The 22,512-nt window shown below is 28.1% G+C and overlaps 1 protein-coding gene across 1 annotated transcript in view; it reads left to right on the top strand.

Annotated features, from left to right (window-relative positions):
- The window catches only part of LOC107449736 (histone acetyltransferase 1), a 60,558-nt gene extending 38,774 nt beyond the window's left edge, over positions 1 to 21,784 (top strand). The window contains exons 26-39 of the mRNA XM_016065364.4: positions 24 to 225; positions 2,041 to 2,189; positions 2,782 to 2,934; positions 3,188 to 3,325; positions 4,777 to 4,928; positions 6,860 to 7,001; positions 8,493 to 8,700; positions 8,781 to 8,911; positions 13,365 to 13,475; positions 14,580 to 14,728; positions 14,835 to 14,978; positions 16,376 to 16,583; positions 19,092 to 19,183; positions 20,790 to 21,784. Of these exons, the coding sequence (XP_015920850.2) occupies positions 24 to 225; positions 2,041 to 2,189; positions 2,782 to 2,934; positions 3,188 to 3,325; positions 4,777 to 4,928; positions 6,860 to 7,001; positions 8,493 to 8,700; positions 8,781 to 8,911; positions 13,365 to 13,475; positions 14,580 to 14,728; positions 14,835 to 14,978; positions 16,376 to 16,583; positions 19,092 to 19,183; positions 20,790 to 21,051 (2,241 nt within the window). The 3' untranslated portion in view covers positions 21,052 to 21,784. The remainder of the gene's footprint in view (positions 1 to 23; positions 226 to 2,040; positions 2,190 to 2,781; positions 2,935 to 3,187; positions 3,326 to 4,776; positions 4,929 to 6,859; positions 7,002 to 8,492; positions 8,701 to 8,780; positions 8,912 to 13,364; positions 13,476 to 14,579; positions 14,729 to 14,834; positions 14,979 to 16,375; positions 16,584 to 19,091; positions 19,184 to 20,789) is intronic.
- Positions 21,785 to 22,512: the final 728 nt, after the last annotated feature.

The raw sequence follows: 22,512 nt of genomic DNA on the forward strand, positions 1-22,512 counted from the left end.
AAACACTGTCAATATCTTTTTAGTTAGAAAATGTCTTGCCTTCTATTTCCTGTTGTTTGGAATATCCTTTGCCCTTCGTACGTCACAAAGCTGCCTCTTGTTTGGGAACACTGGGTAAAGTAATCACTTCATCTACAATGAACATAGTTTTAGACAGCATACTGGTTAAGTTGGGAGCGTCTGACAATGATGTACAGAGACAAGGTGCTATTGAAGCTGTATCTTGTATCCTTTATTATCTTTCTTAATAACATGTATACCATTTTCATGCTTATTTTTCACAAAGGACAATAGAAAAAATATCACTTCTTTCAAGAATATGTACTTTTCTATCAATTTTGATGAAGTAGAAATGTTGATGTCTTTATTTTGTTGTTGTTTTGCTTTTTTTCTTTTCCGTTGTTATAGAAAGTATGTGTTATTTGGGAACCATTATACATAAAAACTCTCCAAAATGTTACCATTATTATACAGCAGAACTTCCGATCGATTGCTTCTCAAGGAACTTATTCATTACAAACAATAAATATGGAAAAACGACAAACTCTGGTCAATTTAAAGTATCAAATAATGACTAAAAATATATGAAAATGAATAAATGTGCAATAAGTATAAAAAAATTAAATTGAAAAAAATTAAGTAATTCCTGCAAAAATATTTATGATGCAAAAGGAAGATAAATAAATAAATATATTCATTTAAAATATTTGCAAATCTTGGTTCTCTTTCTTCTGAGTGCAAACAATAAACCTTCGACATTTGTTACAGATTGCATTTTCTGAAAGTTCGTTTGAATAAAAAAAGTTCTTCATTGTTTTGAAGGCTTTGTCTAATGCAAATATTTGCTCTAATTGATTGCGTTAAATTCGGTCTTCATCGGTAACACTTAGCACTTCTGCAGCCATTTCTTAAGCCAAAAATACCACAAATTCCAACATTTTGATCAACTGATGCATAAACATCACACCTGTTGTTTGAGGCATTTTACCCAAACTGTAAGCAATTCGCATTTTTTTCATTATTAGCATCAGAAAAGATCTGATGGAGTTAGAATTACTCTAACCGATTGCATTACTCCAACAGTTCATCAGAAAAATCAGCACTTGCAAATTGACGCCATATTATTGTTTTAAATTTAAGGTGAAGACGTGATCAGTCTTAAACCTAAAAATGCTTATTCAATTTTGAAATACGAGTGCTTTTATATGGAGATGAAAGACATAAAAACATAAGTCATAAACCAATGATGGAACCAAATAACACATATATTAAGCTCGCAGCACAAATTTGATTTTTACATATTTTGTTAAAAATCATTTTAAAGATTTCAATTAATTTTATTTGTTATTATTTTTTTAAAAATTATAGCTTAATAAATATAAAGCTGCACTTCTTTGATTCAAGAAGAAAAGTATCTGCTCGTACATCATAAACATTAGTGCCGGCCAGGTGGCCGAGCGGTTAGCGTGTCTGACTGCAGAGCCAATGGCTGTGGGTTCGAATCCCGCTCTGGGCATGGATGTTTCTCTGTATGTGTTGTCTTCTGTTGTGTGTGAATGTGGCCCACCCTATGAACGGGTATTTATGGCAGTGTGGCGTGGGTAATGTTGCTTGTCTTCGTGACTTAGGTTCACAGGTGCCCACTGGGTAACGTTAAATTAGCAACACTTCCGGCATCTTCCGAGGTGAGGAACAAAAGTTCAGTACCTGCCATTAAAAAAAAAAAGTCTTAAACATTTGTATACACGATGCACATTGTTAGAAATTAGCATAACCTTTGAACTTGCTTGGTATGTAGTAAAACTTCGTAGATTGGTCTTGAGCCTTAAAGTCTTGTTGCTATGTCCATTATTTTATTATTATACCAAACTTTTATCATTTTAGGTCCGAATAATCTTGATTTATGATAATTTTTTTACTTACCATTCAATGTTTTGTTTGAAATCTTAAATTTCCCTCTTAATTGGGAAACTTTATTATGGTATCTTTCACTGTTGCTATATGACAATATTTTGTTTCACTCCTTGATTTCTCGACAAGGTATCATTGAAGAGTTGGGTCTCGAAATTGTACCATACATTGTATTCTTGATTGTGCCTATGTTGGGAAGAATGAGCGACCAAAATGAACAAGTGAGGCTGCTTGCAACTTATTGCTTTGCCTCATTGGTTAAACTTATGCCTCTAGAAGTAAGTTTAAAATTGTATTCTACTTCTTTATTTTATCTTTGTATAGTAGCCCTTTATTATTTTTGTGATTAAAAGAAACAACAAAAAATTGTGTATAGTTAAGTCGCAAAATTATAAAATTTTTTTTTTTAAATTCTGTTTAAAAAAATACTGCACTTTTGATTTAATGATCAGACTTTCAGGAACTAAAAGGATTCTAAGGTCTAACCTTAAATATGTTAATTAATTTGTGGAGGATATTTTAAGTTACAGAAAGAGGTACAGAAACGTTCTTTTACACTGTATATTGAATCAACGTAACTTATTTTGCAGTGGATTTAAGATTTTTAACTCGTAAATTATGGGGATGACTTCAGTCTTGAAAAAAATATGGTCTAAATATTTTAGGCAAGAGAGAAGAGAGTGGCTCAAAGTTTGGGCCCTTGTTAATTTCACTTTTTGCTTGCTTCGCCATATCTTGGAAATTTAAAATCGAAAATGATTATTTTAGAATTTTTCTTCGCTGGAACTCCCCTGAGTGCGCCCTTGCCTTTGAATTATTGTTACAAATACTATTTATATAAGTTTTCAAATAGTTATTGAATTTTTTTAGGGTGGTATAAACACGTCTTCAACATTGGATGCTAATCTGTTAGCTAAGAAAGAAAAAGAAAAAAAGTTTTTGGATCAGCTGATGAATCCTAAAAAGGCCGATCCATATACAATTCCCATTCCTGTGAATGCTGAGCTACGATCTTATCAGCAGGTAATTAAAAATATTTTTAAACAACAAGCTTTTCTTTTTAAAACCCAATAAAGTGATTTGACTGTTGCTGTTAAAATTTGATTCAGTGTCTAATTCAAAATTTCCTAATAAAATTTCATTTTAACCTGAAAATAACTGCATAGATTTTGGAACTGTTAATAATTAGTTCTATTATATATGCATTTGTTTTATCGGTTTCAACCATTCACATTGATACTATTTTTTAATCTTTTTTTTTTTCCTTTCTAAATAGGATGGAGTTAATTGGTTGGCATTTCTGAACAAATATAAGTTAAATGGCATATTGTGTGATGACATGGGGTTGGGGAAAACACTACAATCTATCTGCATACTTGCTGGTGATCATTACCTACGTCAGAAAACTTACAAGGTAATTTTGGTTTTTCTAATTAAAATTTTAAAGATGCGTAATGTTTTGAAATTGGATACTAGCCTTACTTTGGTTTAGGTCGAAAATATATTTTCTTAAAAATATTCTTTTTATTTTCAATTTTATCAAGTAATAGACCTTGTAAGGTTTGAATAACTTTTTAATTATTTATGTAAACCATTTTTGATTCATTACTTATGTATAAATTATCTTGGAAATTATAAAATTCTTTATTGGATAGGAAGTTTGATTAGAAAAAGGTTAAAAGGTATTGCTAAGTTCAACCCAGCTGAGTTGTATTAAGCCAAAAACTTTCTGCAACATCATTGACTAACTAAAATATCCTAAAATGATATTTGTGTTTCATTACAATTCTATTTATTACGTTAACACAAAAACACTATTTCAAAAAAAAACTTTTAAAAATTTAAAAATTTGAAAGTAAAATGGTTTAAATTATTCCGAAATTGAGTTTTTTTATTTTATTATTTTTTTGTGTGTGAATTATCTCATTTTTTTATATTTTCTCATTTAAAGTTTTTATATGTTTTATTTATTTATTTTTTCACACAGAGTGCTTGTGTATGTCTACATTCTATGTATCTGTCAACCGAATACAATTTAATGTTCTCTGTTAAATGATTCTTTCTATTCTTGCGTTACATTTTTTATGCTAAAAATTCTATCAATTCTTTCATAATATTTCAAAACTATTTAAGCATAAATTTCTCAATGCTCTTATTCTTAATATTTTTTTATTATTGTATGTTCTTGAAAATATATTTAAGCTAGAAATGGTAAAATATTTCATTAATCAAATGCTGGTATACTTGACGATTTTTTATTATATGATGTCAAAAAGTGTTAGGTTCATATATTTAGCAAAAAATCAATTCCCTTCAATTTTTCATCTGTTTACAGTTTTGTAATTGGTAGTTTAATGTATTACGCATATCTCTATTATATGATTTACAAAAAATTTGAAACTCTGATTTCCCCTTCCAGAGTATTGAACTTTTTTTTTATGAAAGGAAGTAACAATAGACAGCATTATTTATATTTAATCATATCATCACTTCTTCATTTTATCATATATTTCTTAATTGAAATTTTTTCTCACCTAAGTAATTCAATTGCTGTAATGATAAAAAATATGAGGTTTTGCAATCTGGTTCACTAACTTTTCTTTGGATATTTTATGTATGTATACTTCAAAATATTATGTATACTTCAAAGTAATATTTTGTTAATTTTCTAAAGTTAAATTTTCTTTGTACAAATTTTACAAAATATTTAATAAATTATTAAAAAAAATAATCAAGCTTAATATAAGACATAATTAAAGTGTTAAAAATTTTTAGAGAAAAATGTATTTCTGTTGTATTATGAAATTATGTTTTTGTAAAATTAAAATGCATTATCAAAATAAAATCATGTTTTTTATCATTCAGGAAACTAAGCAGGCCGATTGCAAACCACTTCCTTCTTTGGTTGTTTGTCCTCCTACCTTAACAGGCCATTGGATTTATGAAGTGGACAAATTTGTCGATACCTGTTATTTGAATCCACTACATTACACTGGTCCCCCTGCAGAGCGAATGAGGTAAGTATCATTTTTCACTACAAGTCTTATTCCAAGTTACATCTAATACAAGGGTCATCTCAAAATTTTGATTGCCATCTTTATTACAAATTTAAAAAATCTTTTTACTTATAACATTTGCATCATTTTATAAGCCTAGTTGGCAGGGCACTAGACTCATGTCATGAGAAGGGAAGTTCAAATCCAGTAGGCCGAAGACTCCCCGTGTAGTTAATGGTAACTGGTGCACGTTAAATCTGTCTGGTTACGAAGTCCTCCATGTTTCCATAGCAAACGGTGTCTCTGGAGGTACTGAATTGGAGATTGATTAATCTCTGGTTCAGGTCAGGTAAAAATTACGATCTTGTGGATGAATGAATGGGTCCACCGTATAAACGGGTGTCGGGTATGAGTGTGGCAGAAGTCGAATTTCTGGCCATAGATGGCGCCACTGGAAAACAAGAACAATCACACACCCTCTGTTTTGATGGCCAATGACAACAGCAGCAACATCATTTTATAGGTTGAACATTTCTCGTTCAGGTTAGAAGCTCTGTAGATGGTGTTATAAATTTTGTCATGTTGTACCAGCTCCCTGCTATACCTTTCAGAAAATATTGGACCTTATCTTTATCTCATCAAATAGCTAAACAACCTTGTTCGTTTAAATAAGGAAACATAATAGCCACTTGGTGCTAAATTATAGAAATGGAAGGGGTGTTATGATGCGTCATTGAAACTCTTACAATATAAAACTATTTTACAGTATCTATCAACATTTATTGTGGTTCCAGCTTACATAATATAAATCTTGTTCGACTTAACGGTTCCGCTGGGACAATAAGGTGAGCTTTCTTATTGACATGGTCACGAGCTGCTATGGCATGAGCTTTCAAAAACTCTCATCATTCACAAAAATGCATTGACAGATGTTGCCATTATATAGAATTGTCTTTTAAAATAATGTAAATATTGAAAAAAATAAACTGAATTTGGCATTTCTTAAAAAAAAAATTTGAAATATTACTTTTGGAATACCCTCATACACTTTGATGCCTTTGAAGCAATTAATGTTTGAAAATTTTATGGTATATTTATTGCTGTAAATTGACTTTACTGAAAAATATTTCGCAGAACAATCAATGTTTCTGCAAAATAAATTATGTATTGACTAGAACTGTAGACTTCCATATCCATGTAGCAAAATTTATTTGCAAATGGCGTTAAAGATAGTGTAGGCTGCTGGTAACTTTTGTTTCATTATGTAGGCATTTATACATAATTTAATATTTTACCACCTTAATTTCCTTCTGCATGAAGATATAGTTTGGAAAATAAAATTATTAATCATCTTTTTTAATTGGTAAGAGTATTTATTTTTGATGATACTCGCTGATCATTCTGTTACTTAGGAAGTTCACATGTGTATAAAATTAAATTTATAATTCATGGGTTGATTTTTTTTTCTTCAATATAAAATAATAATAAGAGATATTAGTCATAAAGTTGGAATCCAACAGTGTGCACTCTGCTTGAATCCCCTTCTGTGGTATTAATACTTTACTCTCACAATAATATTTAAAGCTTTGGTCCATTTTCTTTTTTTGCTGTATTGTTTTTGTCAATCAGAAGAAAATATTCTTCTGAACAAAGCATCTCTTCTAATATAATATCTCTGAAAATAATTTTGAAACTAAATTAATTATAATTTATTTATTTCTGGTTATTTCTATAAAATAATGTATTGATAGATATAATTTAGATGTTTAGAAGCTTCAATATCTACAAGCATGTTCAGTTACTGAAAATCAAGGTTTTTAATGAGTATTCTTTATAATAAAAAGTTTTTTAACAATGTTGAATAGTAATGCTTTTTTTCATTGCTGTTAATGACATTCTTTGTACCCTTGTAATTTATGTATGAAATTACAGTTATTGTTTTATTTACGTAGGCTACGACCACAAGTTAAACACCACAATTTAGTTGTGGCATCCTACGACATAGTGAGAAATGATATTGATTTCTTTGGTGCTATTCATTGGAACTATTGTATTCTTGATGAAGGACATATAATTAAGAATGGAAAAACAAAAGTATGATTATTCATGAATTAAATATGTTATAACTGTTATTAACTTTATCTGTTTATTTCATTAAAAGTTTTATTACTGAGTTTATTACTTAGGTTATGCTTTGAATATTGGTATGTTCAAAATACTGTAAACATTATTCTTTTCTATAATATTTTTTTACCTTTCCGGCTAAACATTTTATTTTTTGAAATATCTTAGTTTAAATATTTTGTTCTATATAGTTTATCTCTTTGGTGCAAGCGGGACACAGGTGTCCCATTATATATTTATATATACAGTAGGGAACCGATTATCCGGAACGATCGGGACCATCGGTATTCCGGATAACTGATTTTTCCGGTTTTCTGAATCGCTACAAAAAGCCGTTTTTTNAATCTATCTATATATATATATATATATAAATAAATATATATATATAGCATAATAAATAAATACAAAAAAACACGAAGAAAATTAAGAAAAACAATAAATTTAATTTATTTCGCATAGGCTGCAAGTAAATAGAACTCATAAAATAAGTTCCAAAATGGAGATAAAACAAAGGAAAATTACGGACTAATGAAAAAAGGGGGGAAAAGAAAATTAATAATAAAAATAACTAGAACTGGAGAGGGGAAGAAAAAAAATCTAAAAAAAAAAGGATAAAATTATTTTAAAAATTCCGGAAAACAAAAGACAACATTCTTTTGTTTTCCGGATTTTTTTAAAAGAATTTTATCCTTTTTTTTTCGGATTTTTTTTCCCCTTCCAGTTTTAGTTATTTTTATTTTTAATTTCCTTTTTCCCCTTTTTTTCATTGGTCTGTAATTTTCCTTTGTTTTTATCTTCATTTTGAACTTATATATATTTCTAATTACAAGCAAAAATATGTTTTGGTATTTTTTAATTGTAAATGATATCTAATAGTTACTAAGACAAATCTGTTAGATTATCAAAATTACATTTGTACCAAATTATAAAATCTAAAAGTAGTTTGGAAAAGAAACATTTTCATTCATGTTCAAAAATTAATCACTGATTGATTTTGTAAATTAAAGAAATTTCAGTGATTAATAATTGTTTCTGTTAGATCTAATTAACTGCAAATTTTAATAATTATTGTTTTGAAGTGAGCCATGTTTGGACAATTTTACCTTTAACGCAGTAAAAGACAATGGTGTATCGTGCTGTATTTCATAACCATAGATTATTAAAATGCTAAAAACAATATTCACACATTTTGGCCTAAATTAATTCAAAATAAGGAGAAAAAGTATGAAAAATATGTTTAATAAAAATTCTGCATCAAAGGGTTAAGTATTATTTTTTTTTGCTAAATATTATTTTTCTTTTTCAGTGAAAATTTTGGTTTTGGTTTTCAGTGAAAATTTTGGTCAAATCACACTTTATAACAAACTAAATAAAACAATTTTCAGCATGAAAAATTGACTTAAGCTTAATTTTTATTTATTCCTTCCATACATTATTAATAGTTTCATTCCTTTCTCTTAGTTGGCAAGAGCAATAAAGCAATTATCAGCAAATCATAGACTCATTCTGTCTGGTACTCCCATTCAAAATAATGTCCTAGAATTATGGTCTTTGTTTGACTTTCTCATGCCTGGATTCCTGGGCACAGAAAAACAATTCACTGCTCGTTACAGCAAGCCTATTTTGCAAAGCAGAGATGCAAAATCATCCTCCAAGGAACAAGAAAATGGTAATCATCATTTAGATACTTTTAAAGTGGCACATTGTTATTGATCACATGAATATTGACATAAATAACGTCTTTCATAGGAGTCTTAGCAATGGAATCATTACACAGACAAGTCCTTCCATTTGTTTTGAGAAGAATGAAAGAAGATGTATTAAAAGATCTTCCACCAAAAATTATACAGGATTACTATTGCGAATTAAGTCCTCTACAAGTAAGAATATTTTTCACCTCATATTGTTGTGAAACCATCTTAATCACAGGGTTCCCACGAGTCAGGGAGAACAGGGAAAACCTGGAATTGTCAGGAAATTTTATTTTAGCTTCAAAAATCGGGGAAAGTTGTAATTTTTTTACAAAAAACTGGAATATTCCTATATCATACCAGGAAAATAACCCGTTTTAAAATTGTCAGTAACAGTAATCGGTTGTTAAGATTCGTATTAAATAACTCAAAAATAACTCATAATAATCACTCATAAACTCATAATAACTAGAAAATTTTGATCAAACTGAATACATTTTGTTTCACATTTTGGTCAAACTGAAATGTTCCCTTCCTCATTTATTGATATTTTTTTACACAGAAAATCTAATATTTCACATCACAAATAAAAGAATCAAAGTTTTCTAATAAAAATTATTAAATATTGTTTTTGACTTATGCTCTTAACAAATTTATCTTCTTTGTCAATGCCTTAGAAAGTATTTTTAGTACTTAATGCATAACGGGGAAATGGTTTCAGTCTCGTGGCATTGAGTTATCACATCATAATTGCTTAGGGGTCGTTCAAATATTTTTTAAGCACCTAAAGGGGACGGGATTACTTGTTAGGGGGAGGTACGGTATGAATAAGTATAACAGTGCATAGAGTGCTTAAAAGGTGCTTATTTTTGATTCGTGTTTTTTAAAAGCTCTTAAAGGTGCTTTTTTATTCAGGGTTTGTAAAAAGTGCTTAATTTTCTATGTTTTAAAAATAGATTTTTTTCTTCTTTTGCTGTGTCGATTGTGGTTATAAATTACAAAAAAAGTTTCTTAAAAAAAAAAAAATTCACAATTTTCTCTGCAATATTTATCAGAAATTTATTTTATCATTATGTTATTTTATCATGATTATGTAAAGTTTCTGAAAATGTTTTTGAATTTTATTGATTTTATGTTTATAAATTAAGAGCTTTAAATGATAGAAATTTTTTTTATTTATTAATGCACAAATTCTAATTATGAGTTTGTTTTTTTTAAAAGTGATTAAAATCATTTTTTGAGTGCTTAAAAAGTGCTTATTTTTTTTTTTGAAAAAATCTGGCTACACACCCTGTATAAAGATCTGAATAAGAACAAAAATTCCTTTATTTTTTATGTACTAAAAAAACGTAACAAATATTTGGGGGAAAGAAGAGTTGGAAAAGAATTTCTTCAAATAGTTGCAGCTAAGTATCAATCTCTGAGGGAGAACATAAAATATTTCCTTAGAATAGAAGATTTTTCAACAGAGTTGATACAACTCAGTTTTGCATGAAAGCTCTTATCTGTTCCTAATAGTAACTAAAATTGAACAACTCCATATATTATTAATGTTTGTGGCTACCATATTTTAATATAACTATGATAGAAGTTATTAAGTAAAATAAACACATTACTACTAAATATTACCCTAAAATGATTGAATTTAACCCTAAAATTCTTGAAATTGTATTTTTAGAGTAGAAGTATTGGCGAAAAATTAGTGTTTGCCACATTTTTTAATGTTACATGCAAAGACGTTCGTGATTTGCTTATATTTGCTGACAAAAGGGTCTGACGTGTTTATGTAGTACAGTAGGGAACCGATTATCCAGAACGATAGGGACCATCGCTATTCCGGATAACTGATTTTTCCGGTTTTCTGAATCGCTACAAAAAGCCGTCTTTTTCATTGTTAAACCCAACTAAAAAAAAATATTTTGAAATAATCTTAAAAAGAAGAAAAAACGATGAAGACACTACGATTAAAACGAACGACACTAATGATTATTTCCAAAATGATGGTAAGGTAAACATCTTTCAAAATAGAAAGAAAAATCCTAAAATCTTATGAGGAAAAAAACTTTTTTTTAAAAAAATGGCTGGAAAATTTATCGAATTTCGTTCCGGTTTTTTGGTTTTCCAGTTTTCTGATTTCCGGATAACGGGTTCTGTACTGTATTTGAATAACTCAAAAGAAGGAAGAAACCAATGTATATTCTGGTATATAAATTTACTGTTTCTGGTATGTCAGGTGTATAAGTTGACCCCTTAATATACCAAAAAATTATTAAGTCGGCAAAGTTTTCTCAAATTTAAAATATTTCTCATTGTTTTATCTGGATATGAAACATTTGCCCACCAATAAAGATTCTATGAGGTGCCCCCTTAAATAAAGACGCATTAACAATTGCTGTAAAGCGATTTACCAACATTTTAAAATCTTCTTAAAAGTGTGGAATTTCTAATAATTTGGCTGGGGAGTAGACGAGTTTTTGTAAGACTCAGTGAAGGAAAATAAAATGAATCCATTGCAGAGTTGGATACATGTGACTAAACTGCTAGCATTATTGAATCCAACACAGACTATCTGGAATCTTTAAATTTGTAACTTTATGGTATGTTTCAATAGTTTTATTGTGATATATATATATTTTTTAATCTTGAGTAAGTTATCTTAACTTTTCTTNTAAAAGTTTTTTTTTTTATTAATGCACAGATTCTAATTATGATTTTTTTTTTTTTTGAAAAGTGATTAAAAGCATTTTTTGAGTGCTTAAAAAGTGCTTATTTTTTGTTGAAAAAATCTGGCTACGCACCCTGTATGAAGATCTGAATAAGAACAAAAATTCCTTTATTTTTTATGTATGTGAAAAAACGTAACAAATATTTGGGGGAAAGAAGAGTTGGAAAAGAATTTCTTCAAATAGTTGCAGCTAAGTATCAATCTCTGAGGGAGAACATAAAATATTTCCTTAGAATAGAAGATTTTTCAACAGAGTTGATACAAGTCAGTTTTGCATAAGAGCTCTTATCTGTTCCTAATAGTAACTAAAATTGAACAACTCCATATATTAATGTTTGAGGCTGGTTTCACAGAATTTAACAAAGTAGAAAATGCTACCATATTTTAATATAACTATGATAGAAGTTTTTAAGTAAAATAAACACATTACTACTAAATATTACCCTAAAATGATTGGATTTAACCCTAAAATTCTTGAAATTGTATTTTTAGAGTAGAAGTATTGGCGAAAAATTAGTGTTTGCCACATTTTTTAATGTTACATGCAAAGACGTTCGTGATTTGGTTATTTTTGCTGACAAAAGGGTCTGACGTGTTTGTGTAGTACTGTAGGGAACCGATTATCCGGAACGATCGGGACCATCGCTATTCCGGATAACTTATTTTTCCGGCTTTCTGAATCGCTACAAAAAGCCGTCTTTTTCATTGTTAAACCCAACTAAAAAAAAAAAAATATTTCGAAATAATCTTAAAAAGAAGAAAAAACGATGAAGTAATACACTAATGATTATTTCCAAAATGATGGTAAGGTAAACATCTTTCAAAATAGAAAGAAAAATCCTAAAATTTTATGAGAAAAAAAAACTTTTTTTTTTAAAAATTGGCTGGAAAATTTATCGAATTTCGTTCCGGTTTTTTGGTTTTCTGATTTCCGGATAGCGGGTTCTGTACTGTATTTGAACAACTCAAAAGGAGGAAGAAACCACTGTATATTCTGGTATATAAATTAACTGTTCCTGGTATGTCAGGTGTATAAGTTGACCCCTTAATATACCAAAAAATTATTAAGTCGACAAAGTTTTCTTAAATTTAAAATATTTCTCATTGTTCTATCTGGATATGAAACATTTGCCCACCAATAAAGATTCTATGAGGTACCCCCTTAAATAAAGACGAATTAACAATTGCTGTAAAGCGATTTACCAACATTTTAAAATCTTCTTAAAAGTACGAAATTTCTAATACTTTGGCTGGGGAGTAGACGAATTTTTGTAAGACTCAGTGAAGGAAAATAAAATGAATCCATTGCAGAGTGGGATACATATGACTAAACTGCTAGCATTATTGAATCCAACGCAGACTATCTGGAATCTTTAAATTTGTAACTTTATGATATGTTTCAATAGTTTTATTGTGATATATATATATTTTTTAATCTTGAGTAAGTTATCTTAACTTTTCTTATCTATATTTACATACTTTAAAGCATTGTTTGTAAAAAAATCTTTATACATTAAGAAAATATGATGAGAGAAAATGCAAAATAAACTATATAGTTTTTGAAAGGAATAAATTCATATCTGTCTCATTGCTCATAATGCAATGATATTTCAATTTCAACTTCATCAGCAGTGTATAAGTCAAGCCTCTGATGTTGGAAAATTAACTATAATAACATAAATTATAACATAATAACTGAAATAACATAAATAATAATGCAAATCATAATAATATAAATTAACATTAATACGATCACGAATTTCACGATCAAATATCCAACTTTACCACCAGTTTATAAGTCAACCAATACACCAAGATGTACGGTAAGTGTGTAAAAAATGATTTAAAATAATCAAGTGAGATAAAAGAATTCACACTCTAACATTAAAAAAAACTTTAATATTTATTTTACTCTAGGTTCGCTTGTATGAAGACTTTACCAAAAGTAGAGCCAAACAATCAGTAGAAAATGTCATAATGGAAGGAGACACGTCTTCTAACTCTGCTGGAACTTCACATGTTTTTCAGGTAATTATTTTATAATGATTTCTAAAAATTTTCATTTGGTTACAGTTAAAAAAAATTTTTTTTGAATTTGAATTTAAAAAACTTTATTAGTATACTGCTGTGCAATTGAAAAATAATTCAAAAAATTCAAATTTGAGATTTTTATATACAGTGGTATATCGGATAATCGAATAACCGCTTATACGAATTAAATTTAACGGAACCAAATCATTATGTGTGAAACTGGTGATAAATTTCCTTGTTTAATACTTTTTGTTTTTAGTCCCCACTTAATTGCATAAAGAAGAGGTACTGAAAAGGGAAGAAAATTTTTTATTTTTAAGAAATGTTTCTACAGTTAGAATGGAATTTCCATTTTTCAGTGAAGAAAATAAGAATACAATAGGTGGTCACTTCAATAGGGACTTCCTGTTCATTAGTTGTTCTACACAGATGTTAGGAGTATAGTGTAAGAATAAATCTAACCTTGCTGGCTCGGATGTGAAAAAAGGTACTTTGTGATTTATTTTGCAGTGAAAACTTGCGGTCCCTTCCTGGTGCGCTAGTAGCTTTGATAAGAAAAGGTTTCAATAACCTAACACACTAGTGTACAGTGTGTCTTTCTCTTAAGTAGAATAATCATTGCTTACTCCAGTGAACTTAAATAACATTTATATTTTATGATGCTTTTAATTAAAATTGTTTATTAATCATAAATTGGTGTTTATTTAATCAAAATACTACACTATGCTAAATACCATTAAAAAGTAAAATTTTGCAAAAATGTATAATTTAAGATTGAATAAAGCATTCCCCTTTTAGTTGAATAACCCACTTAATTGAATAGAATTTTCTGGAACCAATGATATTCCTTTAAGCGGAGTTGACTGCATCTTTGTATGGTAAGCTACTTATTGCAAAAAAATTTTTTTCAAAAATAAATTTTATTTTATTCGCTTTTATAAATTCTATTTTATCATTCATAGCGTTAACAATAGAAGGAAAATAGTTATCAAGCCACTTTTCTCGGAATCAATCGTGAAGCGTTTTTATTTTGTTTAATTGCACGGCAGTATAAGTTCATGTGCCAATAAATATTCTCTAATGTATTTACTTCTTGTACAGGCTCTTCAATACCTTAGAAAAGTGTGTAATCATCCTAAACTTGTCCTTTCATCTAATCATCCAGAATTTGAAGCTATAACTGCTCAACTTCAAGAACAAAATTCTGGTTTACATGATATTAATCATGCAGCTAAATTATGTGCATTAAGGTATGTATGTAAATATTTTTAGTTTAGTTTAGCGTTTTATAGATAGCCCTTTTTTTAGCCTTACTGTATATACATTATTATTAAAAAATTCACTTTATTTTTGTAGGCAGTTGCTTTTGGATTGTGGGATAGGAGTTTCTAATAACACTATTGATTCTAGTGAACCGACTCCTGCTGTCAATCAACACAGAGCTTTAATTTTTTGCCAATTGAAAGGCATGTTAGATATCCTTGAAAATGACTTGCTGAGGTAAGTTTTTTTATTACCACATTGTTAAAAAAAGGAGAATGAAATATTGTATAGAAATAATTCTTTTAAAATTAATCTGCAAGTAAAATTATTTCTTTCATAAGACAGTAGTTCAATTAGATCCATATTTCGTGTGGAGTCTGCCCATATTTTTGACACTAGAGTAAAGCAGAATTAGTAATGAATTATCTTAAGGAATTTTTTAATCTAAAGGAATCTGTGAAATAATCTTATGGAATCTGGGAAATAATCTTAAGGCATTTTTTTAAAAAAAATGCGATTTAAAGTTTGTTTAAAAAAGTAATATCTAGTACAGTAGGGAACCAAATATCCGGAACGATCGGGACCATCGCTATTTCGAATAACTGATTTTTCCGGTTTTCTGAATCGCTACAAAAAGCCGTTTTTTTATTGTTAAACCCAATTGAAAAAAAAAAAAACATATTTGGAAATAATCTTTAAAAAAAAATGAAGTAATACACTAATGATTATTTCCAAAATGATGGTAAAGTAAACATCTTTCAAAAAAGAAGGAAAAATCTTATGAGGAAAAAAAAAATTTTTTTTTTTAAAATCGCGGGAAAATTTATCGAATTTCGTTCCGGTTTTTTGGTTTTCCGGTTTTCTGATTTCCGGATAACGGGTTCTGTACTGTACTTATTTACAGTATTTTATATTCTAACTGCTGTTTTGTGGATTTATATATATAAGGGTGGATCAAAACAATTGATGCCATTTTTGTGTTTAAAAATAATTAAGCATTGTTTTGCATTTTTCGAATTTTTTTTTGTTCTGGTTAACTTCTTTTTTGTAATAAGAAATAGTTTTCCTTTATAAATAATTATCCTCAAATTTAAATACAATAATAAACTTTTGGCAAACACAAAATCTCAATTAAAAACTTTTTGCAAGCACATGTAAAAAATTTCAACCTTTTTGTTACCAAATAATTTTGATAACATTTATTTGAAAATCACTAATTTCTTTAAGTATTTAAATTTTTTAAAAACTGTATTAATTCTTGTACATACCAGCATATATTTCTTTAAATTTAGCAGCTTCTTGACATTATAAAATTAGTTGACTTACCTTGTTTTACATCATATTTTTCTTTCTTCATATATTTAAAATCATTCAGGAACATTTAAATGCAAGCATTTAATAAATATTTTTTTATAAAAAATCACCTCTGTCTATTCAATTTTTGATGTCTAAAAGTCAAATATAATGTCAATTTTTTTATTTATTTTTAAATATGAGTAATACTTAAAAAATTTCCTGTGATAATGATAACTTTTCCTTTCTGCTCATCCTTTTTAAAAGGACATAATAAAGGAACTCTTAATTGAAATATAAGAAAAAGTTATATTATTCTAAATATCTTCCTTTATCTTTAGGTCATTAATGCCAAGTGTTAGCTATCTCAGGTTAGATGGTAGTATTCCAGCTGGAATTCGTCATTCTGTTGTTCATAAATTTAACAATGATCCATCCATTGATGCCTTACTTCTTACTACACAAGTTGGTGGACTTGGCTTAAATCTTACTGGTGCTGATACTGTAATTTTTGTAGAACATGACTGGAATCCTATGAAAGACTTACAGGTAAATGATATGTTTAAGTATTTTTTTTAAGAAAAAGAGTTAAATTTTAAACTGATGGAAACATTGTTTATAATAAAACTGTCAAAGATTTTATTTAGTGTTTTATATAGTGTAAGAATCTTAAAAACTAAATAGGTTTAATTTTTATATAATATTTTGATAAACTAATATATGATTAACAAAGATTTGATATCCCTGTTTGATTTTAGCTCAATTTATGTCAGTAAAGTAGTATGGCATTTATTGTCTATATAAAATTATTTACAAATTCTATCAATTGCAAAAAATAAATTTTTTAAGAAAAAAATTTATTCAGCCATTACTGGAAATATAATTATTCTTCAATATTCAGAAAACTGTATTTCATCATAAGTATTTATACTAAATTGATAACAAATGTTTCCCACCATCTGTTACCAGTCACTATTATAGTTACCGTCAATATGTCATAAATGTGTGTGACACTATGTATCTTAATTACTATTACTACTATCCTTTCATGTGAATATGTTTATTTTTAAAGTTTATTCTTGCAGTTGTTTAATTTAAAAGAAATTGTTTATTTCCAAACAAGTTGAGCTGTAATATATTTTATTTACATGGATAATGTAAATGTACATAAAATATAACCATGATTTAATTTATATTTTAACTTTTTTAATTTAGTATTTATTTTAATTCAAGTGCTTACTTAATTGCTTTTTCTTATTGTGAAAGAAGATATTTAAGATTTAATGTATTTTTGATTCTTCCCTGTTTTTGGAACATCTGTTTGAAAGGACGATATTTATACTCCCGGGCAGACTGAGAAAAATCCCAATTAAGGGGTTAAGTATAACCTCTGACTAGTTGGTTTTAATGTGGGTGGATCGTGCAGCTCCCCTTTTTAATTCAGGATGGGTTAAGGATATCGGAGTTTTGATTGGGTTTTAACTTTTAAGGTGGGAGGTTTTGAGGGACTGTAATAAAAAGATTATTGGGTTATAAGAGTGAAAAGAGAATGAAAATGGAGGTAGTGAAGTTGATTGAAATGTAGTTTTAACATGAAAAGAAGTAAAGTGGATCTGAAAAGAAGTAAAGTAGATCTAAACAGAAATGATAACTGTCAAAGTGACCTGTGACGATTATTTATTTTTGATCTATGATATTTATTTTAAGTAAATTTTTATTTTTTTATTTTCGAGTATTTAATAATTCCTTCTTGGTTTTCCCTTCCATTTAGAATTTTTTTACTAAATTTTCTCCCTCAATTTATATACTTGTTTTAATGTTGCTGTTTTCAAGAAGAAGAAAAAATTGAGTTTCTTTTTTCTTTCACCTGAGAAAAGTTTCTTTCCCTCAAGTAGATGATTGACCTAAGCGATTGCACTTCTTTCTCTTTTCCCTTCTTTTTTATATTTTGTTGTCTTGATTCGTTTATTATTTCTACGGAGTTCTCGAATCTAAACTAAGTGTGGTTAAGGCTGTTGCTATTTGATGATTGGTCAGCACTATGGCCGCGCGTCCCTTTGAAATGTAAGTTTGATCACTGGAGCCCTTGCAGGCTCTCGCTTCACTTCCTAAATGATTTTTAATTGCGGTCGCCTTCTGCTTTTATTATCAAATTTTTTATTTTATTTCTGCCAAGATGTCAAGGGGTATTGATTTCTGAAAGATTTTTCTGATGTCTCACAAAATTTCGCGTTTTGGTTGTGCCTTAGCTATTTTTCTTGGTGTATATTACTATGCCGCCATGATGGTTTGATTTGTTATCATCCACTCAGGCATATTTTTTGTGATCCTGAGAGCGTTGAACTTGTCTAAATTTTTAAAAAAATAATGGAAGATCTGTAATAGAAGAATGTATCCGTGCAAAAACAGTATTATTCACTTCGGTCCAGCGAAGGGATCAGGACTAAAGCTATTCCGAATTGAATCATATGCCACCTCCAATAAAAATGATATTTGTGATGCCAATTCTGTGTTTTACTGTATTAGCATTGTTTTACTTAGCATGGGAAGAGATCCATGGTTATTGAAAGATAACATAGCCAAAAAATAAAGCCAACCCCCCATAATCATTATTAAGTTTGAATATAATTTGGCGAAGGCGAATTGCTTAAAAGACTGAGAATTAGTACAACCATGTAACTGAACCGTTCTTGTGGTAAGAAATAAAGAGTTATAGATTTTTGTTTTCGATTTTGTCGCGACAATGAATTAATGAGTCTTACATTAGTATTGAAATAAAAAGTTAGCTGTTGCATTGAGAAAAGAATAAAATATTTCATATTCGCTTTTTTATAAATTGTAATAAAAATTAAATAATTTGTTTAAAATTTCAATTCAGAATGATTAAAAAAATAAGTTTTAAGAAATTTTAAAAGCTAGGAAATATGTAATGCCTATTATGGCATCACAGTCTCTTTAATTACTTAGTCTGCTAGAACAATTCCTATATTTATAACTTAGCATTATTTGTAATAATTTTCAAAATGGAATTTATTTTTTTATTAAAAAAACCTTTAGGCCATGGATCGAGCTCACAGAATTGGGCAAAAGAAAGTTGTCAATGTGTATAGGTTAATTACCAGAGGAACATTAGAAGAAAAGATTATGGGGTAAGTGTTTAAAAAGTTTTTTTTAATGTATCTTTTTCTCTTAATTTTTGTAATACAATATTAAAAGTTACTTATATTATACATTAAGTAACTTATAAAGTAACCAAAACTGTTGAAAAGCAATCGACAGTAAAAGAGTAAATCTAGAGGCAGGCTTGCTGATTAAGACCTGAAAATAACCACTCGCCACTTGGTGAGTTACAAGAAAAGTGGCAATTTAAATTAGATAAGAAACCAGTCACTTTTTGCCAGAGTTTTTTTAAAAATTGTTTAATGATAAATGTACAACACATTTACCAAAGTTTCATTTTTGCACTAGTTGCTTACTTTTTTTTCATTTAAATATTTCTGTTACATGAAAAATCATGCTCTAGAAAAAGAAAATTTATTTTGATTAATTATCAAGAGCTTAGTATTTATAAGCAATAACAAATTGTATTCATTCTTCTGTTAGTTTAAAATGAGAAATGGTAGCTGTCAAACATATAAATATGTATTATATTTAACATAAATATACATTTAAGAACAGGAAAGGAATTTTAAAAAATCTAAAATATTTGTATGAATTAGTGATTTACCTGAACTTAAAAAAGTATCTTGTCTTTATTAACAACCGACAGCCTTAGAAAAAAAAAACTTGTGAACTTTTTATAGAAATAAAACAAAACCAAAGGATTGAGTTTTGTAAATAAGAATAATAAAAGGAGATAGTAGCATCTTCATCTAACTAGCCATTATGCCTATTGCAAAAAAAGGTAATTAAACTTAAGCAAAATTCGTTAACAGTCTGTTTGGAGAAGAAAAAAATTATGTCACTTTTTCATATGCTTTAGCATTGGAGTAAAAATTATTTAATACTTCTCTGTGTCTAATTTAGAAAATTTGAAGAAGTAATTATCTGATGTCACTAAAAAATATGCTTCATTAATGAAAGGTTTATAACCTGAAGCTTATGATAACTTATAATATATGAAGCTTATGATAACTGATAACTTATGTCCATCCATCATGGCAGATGGGTGGATATCTGTTTCTGGAAAAGTTATCAAACAACCTAATAAATTCTGATGAAATCAAGTGTACTAAAAACGCAATCATCACTTAAGTCGCAATTTATAGTTTTTATGTTGTAATAATATCCTATGAAAAGGATCTCGATGATATAAATTAAGAAAAACAAGCTAGAATAAATGTTGAACATCATTTAACAACATGGTGTGACTTTATCGTTTATTCGTCATCAATGGAGCTCATCTAAAACAGAATGCTCAATGACATTTTACAGATTTCAAGATTATTTAAAAGATCTCCATTTTTAAATATATTAAAAGATGCAAATTTTAAGTGCTGAAAAATCTTATTTTTTAGTAACAATTTTGTTTTCTTTTTAAATTTTGGGCCTGTTTTTTATAATATTTCTATTAAAGTAAGATAGTTAAAATCCAAAAATTTGTAAAATTCGGATCTTACAAACCTCTGAAAATCCTCCTACGAGTTAGGATTTTCAAGGTTGGGCTGTTATATGTTTCTAGAAACTTATCTTTTTTTAAAATTTACAATTTTGAAAATTTAGCTTTTTTATTCATTATTTATTTATTTTTTACAGGCTTCAAAAGTTTAAGGTTTCTGTAGCTAATTCTGTGATAAACCAAGAAAACACAAATCTTCAAAATATGGGTACCGACCAATTGTTAGATTTGTTTACTCTTGACAATAAGGGTGAGAAAATTGCATCCTCCAACGCAAATAAAGATTCCATTGAAACAAAAGGTATTAAATCTGTTCTGGACAATTTACCTGAACTTTGGGATACCTCACAGTATGAAAGTGAATATGATTTGTCCAATTTTTTAAAATCCTTAAAATAAAATTTAAAAAAATATGCACTCTGAATCAACGGTCATCTTGTTTAAGGATTTGTGAAAACATATTTTAATACCATTTTAAAGTCTTGATTTTGTTTTTTCATTTGCTGCACAAAAATGTCTTAACATTATTGTTTTTGTAATCTAAATTGTTATTTGTTGATTGTATTTAGAATGAGTGTTAAAACATTTATTGAGATTAATTTTGCATTTTCATTCTTGCCAAGTTTAACAGGTGTTTCTAAATATAGCATTGTATGAGACTTAAAACAGTCTATGTAGGCTATTCTGAAAACTGATGTTATGTTTTTGAAAATAATAAAAACTGATTACATAGTTCTTTTTTAAAAAAAGAACTATGACTGTGCATTTATATAACCACCTCACTATTTATTAGGGATGTAACAAATATTCGGCCTTGTTGCTGAATATTCGATTGGCTGAATATTCGGCAAAGTAGTTAGAAAAGTTTTTATTGTTGAATTTTTTTTTAAAATTTATTATTATAAATTTTTTTTAGTTTGAGTAGATGTAATAAAGAGTAATCTAAAATTGTATTTTATGATACATTATTAGAAATAGTTTTTACACATATTTAAGTTCTAAAACTTATAAATTTGGTTCTGAAAGACAAATGGAAAAGTGAAATTTGAAGAATTGAAGCTAGATTACTATATACTGAACTTCGAGTTTTGTACTGCTGATATTTTTAAAATTATATTCAAAAACAGAAAAATTTTTTCGTTTTTTAGCACTTTTTGTTTTAAGAATTTGGAATGTTTTTTATTTGTTTTGTTTTTGCTGTTTTCTGTTTTTGTTATAGCTCAGCATTTTATTGCAGCATTTCAAATAGACTAATTCTTTTATTGTCACTTTTTTCTTGTACGGTAAGACAGATAATCGATAGCACAGAAAACTGATTTTCAGCATAAAAGTTGTATTTTGGGAACTAAAAACAATTATTTTCTATTTTTCCTTCACTTTTTTAATTAATTTTGTTGAACTAAAATTTTGTTTTAAGAATAAAGGCGTTTTTTTCTCCAACTTTTTCTTTAATTGCTGTTAGTCAGTTTATTTATCTTAAATATTTCTAATGTGTAACCATTATAGTTTTTCCCCCTTAACCCCATATAAATAATATAGGTAAGCTTTGATTATTTTTCTATAATGACTAACTTATTTTTAAATAAAAAAATAATATTTGTAATTTTTTTTAATGTTGCTATTCGGCTGCTGAATATTCGATTTATGAAAATGTTTATTTTTTTGGCAGAATATTTGGTATTCAGCTAAATCACTATTCGTTACATCCCTACTATTTATAAAATTTCACTTTTATACCTAGCAGCAGTAGTCATCACTGTGTTACTTTATTGCACTGCAGATTGTTCTGTTGAAGAACATTTTTCATTTTAAATTTCTATAAAACGTGTACATATAAGGCAAGTGGAAAACATTCATGTT

This window comes from Parasteatoda tepidariorum, chromosome 7 (genome assembly GCF_043381705.1).
Source record: "Parasteatoda tepidariorum isolate YZ-2023 chromosome 7, CAS_Ptep_4.0, whole genome shotgun sequence".
In the NCBI taxonomy this organism is placed as follows: domain Eukaryota; kingdom Metazoa; phylum Arthropoda; class Arachnida; order Araneae; family Theridiidae; genus Parasteatoda; species Parasteatoda tepidariorum.